We start from the raw sequence: 6,000 nt of genomic DNA on the forward strand, positions 1-6,000 counted from the left end.
GAGACTAAGATATTATGTGGAAATTTTTTTAAACGTATAGAGAAATAAATTTAAGAAAAACAAAGAATACAGGTACATGTATTAAATGCTAGAGCATTGGCCTGGGCAAGGTCACATAGCACTTGTCACTCAACAGGGGAGCTACTTTTTAGTCCGGTTCTCCTGATAAGGAACAATCTCTGTTCTCAAAATGTTTACAGAGTACCAGGGAAAAAAGGCATGTACTGTATATAATTTACTCTAAGGAAATATTGACTAAAAATGATGTGGAAATGACAATTCTTATCCTCTCAGGGCTATTTAAAAAGTCTACTGCTTTTCAGATTTTCAGATACATCGATATTTTAGCATTTTATGTGCTAAATGCGCTATCCTCGTTTGACCCCACTCTGTCTCATAAATGAATCTCCTAAGACACACTGACAATTTACTTCTTTCCCTTTGCTTGCCTGGTATTCATACAGTTCTGGTCGCTATGGAAATGCTCTTCATCATTATAAAATAAACCTAGAAATTGCCAAAACATTACTGCTGACACATTCTTGATATATACATATAGATATTATCTTATTTTATTTATGGCAAAGCCCTGTGCTTACCTGACCTTAAACTACCTCTGCCTTTTTTTTTTTTTTTTTTTTTTCTTTTGGCACTGGGGCTCAATTCCAACTTGGTGTCCAGTTTCTGTGGGGAGAGGAGAAAACAGAGAAGTGTGGTGACCTGGCTAGATTCCCCTAAGGAATTCTTTACATCACCTTCACCATCACAGGAGTTGCTCCTTTAATTTGCAACCCAGCCTATTCTTCAGGGTGAAAGAGGAGATGTTGTTATCACTTCAATTACCATTACGAGAAGGAAAATTATGTAGTTGTAATATGGTCGTTGGGGGAATAGTCTGTGCCTGTAGAGATTTGGGGGGCGGGAATATCTGAAAACTGACTGTTAAAAAAGAAATTTAAAACTGATCATAATGTTTATAGCACTTGATATTTGTAACAATACAAAGAACCACCTCCTCTTGTGTATGGTACTATTTACCTATACAGTGAGTAGCCTGAACCAAGTCTCCAGTTTGGGCTCCTGAAATGAATACATTTCAGAATACCTAGACACTCATTATCTCATTTAAGCTTCACATTCAGCCAGTGAGATTTTTATCTAGCAAAGGACTTATGTGAAAAGAATTGTAGTGTTTCTTATTTATTCTTATTTAGATTCAGGAAAAATCTTCTCAATTACAGAATAATTTATTTACTCTTAAATGACAGTATTAGTGAGTGTTTTAATCCAAGTTTCCTAGAGATTCGTCAAAACTAAAATTTTAAGCACATGAAAGCAAATGCATCTTGTTTCTTTTATCATGAAATCAAATATATGTTTCAAATCCACTAACGGGGTTGTGAAACTTTTTCTGAACATTTAGCTGCTGTTTTCCAATTAGTCCCTTTATTTTGTGTCAGGAAAGAGACCCTGAGGTTTGAGAATCCCCTTGTGTGGTCCTTTCATTCTGTCCCCAGATGACACGTACTAATTCACCCTGGAGACTTTGTCATTCAGCCAGCCTCTGCAGCCCTAACCCAGCCATTCCTAATGCTTGTTTAGTCCTGTGGACTGTACTTATTTGGGGACATTGGAATTTCTGTTTATTTGCTTTGGCCCTAGATTTTTTTCCCTTCTATTTCAGGTGATGGGGAAAGTGCCAACAATTTCCATTAATAAGACAGAAGGCTGCCACATATACCTCAGTGAAGATGCGTTAGACTGTGAGATTGTGAGTGCCAAGTCATCTGAGATGAATATACTTATCCCTCGGGACGGTGATTATGTAAGTACCTTTGAAAAGACTGTGAAGAATTTTTCTTATTAACATTCTTAGAGACTGATTAATCACCTCCCAACCTTTGACCTTCCTTTGGAGAATAATTCACAGGTAGGAGAGGAAGTCAGAGGGTGGCTTTTCACCTATCTGCTCCCCTGTTAGTTTCTTGACTATGCCCGGTCCTGGATCTGTGATTCTCACAGCATTTTCCTAATAACTACCTTAATGGGCTAGCTCTTATCAAATAGTACACCAGGCATCTGAGTTCATATTATTTAGGACTAAATATTTTCCTTTGCTATGGTGGAGGCAAACAGAAAAGAGGGAGAAGCACTTTGGGGGAAAAAAAGGAGGGAAAGGAGGTAATAATAAGTGGACCTATTTGTATAGGTATTCTCATGTCAGTGGTTCTCAAACCCAGCATAAGAATCAGCTGGGAAGCTTGATGAAAATACCAGCTCCCAAACTTCACACCCAGAGGTTAGATTCAGGAGGCTTGGAGGGGGCCCAGGAATCTGTAGTTTTAATATACCCAGGTGATTCTGGTATTATCAGTCCATCCAGTGACCCTTCTAAGAAACGGTAGCCTAAGCCACCATGTATTTTCTTTGTCTCCTCTCCCCAGCAAAGCAGTTTCTAGAAAAAGCAAGCAGATATTCTCACACACTGAAGAGGAAGCATAAATAAATACATTTTCTGCATCATGCAGTGTGATGGACTTGCTGGCTGTTGCCATTTGAAAGCAAGTTATTACTTCCTATTAGTTGTTGCTTTTTTTTTTTTTTTTTTGATGTGGACCCTTTTTAAGGTCTTTATTGAATTTGTTACAATAGTGCTTCTGTTTTACCTTCTGAATTTTTGGCCGAGAGGCATGTGGGATCTTAGCTCCCCAACCAGGAATCAAACCCACGCCCCCTGCATTGGAAGGCGAAGTCTTAACGCCTAGATCTCCAGGGAAGTCCCTAGTTGTTGCTTCTTGAAAGTGGAGAAGTAAATCCAGAGATCATTCCCTCTGGTTCTAGCTGTGCAAGGAAGCAGTGAACTGGGAAGGATGGGACAAAACGTAACTTAGGCACACCTTTGAAAGAGGACCCCCCCCCATTAGCCTATGGGTCAATCACCAGCTGTCTACACTGCAGTCAGCACTCAGGTTAATCTCCTTAGGCAGACAACTGGATTGCTGCCATGTTCTCCTTTCCCCACCTGCCAGTGAGCACTACCCAGGCACACACCACATATTTCAGTTCAGAATTCATTGTTTAAGTCTAAAGAACAAAACTCCACAAGCATTGGAGTCACTAGGTATCTGGACAGCCTAACCCTGAGCTAGAGAAGTATCTCCTCTTGGGCTCTCCACCTAAAAAAAAAATACTGAAGAGCTAAAGCCAATACAGAACAGCTTCAGAAGAGGAAAGCTAAAAATTAGGATGATTCCTGGCCTTTGCAGCTGTTTAAGCAGAAGGCTCAGCTTCATGGAAACTGGCTGGAACTGCTAAGAAAAGCAATGGGGGTTTGGACGAGCACTGCAGACTAATTAAACTAGAATCCCTGGATGTGGTATCCAGACATCTGTATTGGTTAAAACTTCCCGGGTGATTCCAGTGTGGAGCCAAGATTGGGATCCACTGACCTAAAGGATGAGTATAGCTCAGAACCTGAGCTTTTATGCTGAAAATGTAGTCTCCCCTCTATAGGTGAATTATCTTGTGTCTTCAGTCCATGGCCCACTTCATGCATTTTCTAACTGGGGGTAGTAGGGAGCAATACAGAGGTCCTGCCACGGGCATTGTAATCTCGAAGTAGATGGTGGGGATGATTCATCCTGAAGGGAATCAGTCTCCCAGAGAAGGTCTGTCATCACATTACTATCATGTCACTCCCAAGAAAGACTGGGAACAGCTGTAGGGCAGTTACCATCAAAGAGGTACCTCCACTCTGGAGCACTCTCCACCTGGCTTGGTTTATTCATCAAGAAGAGCCCCAGAAAGGATGTTAGCCACACACACACACACACACGCGCACGCGCGCGCGCACACACTAGGTTTCTCAGACTGTGGCTTCTTTGCTTTCTCTTAAGACTATTGCAGATTTCACTCAAGGAGAATTCACCACTCATGATAGAAAGGGCCTTCCCTTTAAAGTAGTTAAATAAATAGCTTCTTCCAAAAGAAACAGCTGGACCCAACATCTAGGAAGATACGTGTTAGTGTGTGTATTCCAGTAGATGTGAAACATCACATCTCACCGACAGATGAGCACAGGCACCAGCTTATCACACTGCGGTACAGGAAGTCCAGGGATGTCACAAAGCCAGGGCTCAGGGGACCGCTCCTCAGCTTCCTTTCCTGCCCTCTCCTGCAATGACTGGGGAATCACTCTCCAGGAAAAGGAGAGAGCCCAAACTAATTTTATTTTGACTCTTCTGCATTTTTCTTTGTGTGTGTGTGTGTGTGTGTGTGTGTGTGTGTGTGTGTGTAGGGGTGTGTGTAGGGGTGTGTGTGGAAGGGGGGCATGTATTCCCCAATGGGAAGAGTAGGAAAGCAGGATGAAGGGTAACAAGTTTATATATAACTTGCAGCACATTTTTATATTTCATCAGAGGGTAGACATAACGCCGGGATAAAGCCCTTATTCAGACTGGGGGCCAGCAGCCTTGGCATCCCCTTGGAACTTGTGGGAAATGGAGATTGTCATCCTCTTTCCCAGATCTACTGAATCAGACAGAGTCTGCCTTTCAGCATGATCCCCAGTGCATGTTTGAATCTGGTGCAGGGTCAAGGGTAAAAAGTCTCAGGTTTGATCTTTGGCTGCTCAGAGGCTTGACCTCTCAGGCCTCTGTTTCCTGTAGATGGCATCTCAATAATATCTAGCTCTTGAAGTTCTTGCAGAGATTAACTGAGTTCACGTATATCTGGTGCTTAGCAGAATGCCTGGTTCTTAGTAAGTGCTAGCATCAATGAGGATGCTGGCAGGCAGTCACAGAGCTGACACGTGACCATGCATCGCTCCCTGATGCAGGTTTGGGTTCCATAAAAATGTCTTTGTCCATCATGTGACACTAATCAGCCTTCCATCTGTTTGCAAAGCCTTGGTTTAAATAACTTTGTTCTTCTGGCCTTTTTCCAGAGAGAATTTCCCGTTCCTGAACAGTTCAAGACAGCATGGGATGGATCCAAGTTGGTCACTGAACCTGCAGAAATTATGGTTTCTGAGAGACCCCCGAACCCCCTGACCTGAATCCCCCCCATCAAAAAAACAAACAAATAAAAGCAGCATTAAAGACCTAGAAGTTGCAGTAGCACCTACTGCTTTAGCTTTGGCCTCCAACAATTCTGTGCTATAGAAACAGCATAATTTCTGGCACGCCTTCGTGGGCATTTTGGAATATTTAACGTTTCTTCATGATTTGCCTTTGTGTGTGATTTGAGTTCCACATGATGACTTGTGAGCGTTATACATTTAAAGGAAAAAAAAGAGAACTCTGTTCCCCTCATATCATTATCACAGTAGTTAAGAGGTAAAAATATTGCATGACTCACTTTTACACTTACATTTAATTGCTAGTTGATAAATAAAACCTTTGAGAATCTAAGATGTACATTTTTATCTTTCAGACAATTTCCATATATTTGGTAGTATGCTCTAAAAAATGTACGATTTTTGTTTTCTTCTTTTTACCACCTTTATCAGCATGAATACACTGTCAGCCTGAATACATATTTCAACCCATGTTTTTAAAACAACATAAGTTCCGTACTAAGAACCACATCCAGTTTCTTGGTCCTTGAAAAGACCTTTATTCTTTGCAGTTACCAGAAACCAAAAGTAAACTCTAATGATTTATCGTAAATACTTTTCTGCCATGTCACTTGGAAAACTTTTACTTTTCTGAGATTTTTTTTTTTTTTTTTTTTTTGCGGTACGCGGGCCTCGCACTGTTGTGGCCTCTCCCGTTGCAGAGCACAGGCTCCGGACACGCAGGCTCAACGGCCATGGCTCACGGGCCCAGCCGCTCCACAGCATGTGGGATCTTCCCAGACCGGGGCACGAACCCGTGCATCATCAGGCGGACTCTCAACCACTGCGCCACCAGGGAAGCCCTACTTTTCTGAGATTTTTATGCCAAAAGATTGATAGGAAAAAGCAGGGTGTTTTTTGCTCTATAATACCTCACAATGTTG

At 41.8% G+C, this 6,000-nt stretch overlaps 1 protein-coding gene across 4 annotated transcripts in view; it reads left to right on the forward strand.

Moving 5' to 3' along the window:
* CAP2 (cyclase associated actin cytoskeleton regulatory protein 2) overlaps positions 1–5,632 on the forward strand; it is a 135,396-nt gene extending 129,764 nt beyond the window's left edge. For 3 of the 4 annotated variants that reach the window (XM_027128447.1, XM_027128445.1, XM_027128444.1), the window contains 2 exons: positions 1,685–1,825; positions 4,946–5,391. In XM_027128447.1, coding sequence (XP_026984248.1) covers positions 1,685–1,825; positions 4,946–5,056 — 252 coding nt within the window. In that variant the 3' untranslated portion in view covers positions 5,057–5,391. Of the gene's footprint in view, positions 1–1,684; positions 1,826–4,945 lie in introns of all 4 variants that reach the window. The other variant, XM_027128443.1, reaches the window with a different exon arrangement.
* The last annotated feature ends 368 nt before the right edge of the window (positions 5,633–6,000 follow it).

Source organism: Aethalodelphis obliquidens, unplaced genomic scaffold (genome assembly GCF_003676395.1).
Source record: "Aethalodelphis obliquidens isolate GAN/ISIS:26980383/991018 unplaced genomic scaffold, ASM367639v1 scaffold34, whole genome shotgun sequence".
Classification (NCBI taxonomy): Eukaryota; Metazoa; Chordata; class Mammalia; order Artiodactyla; family Delphinidae; genus Aethalodelphis; species Aethalodelphis obliquidens.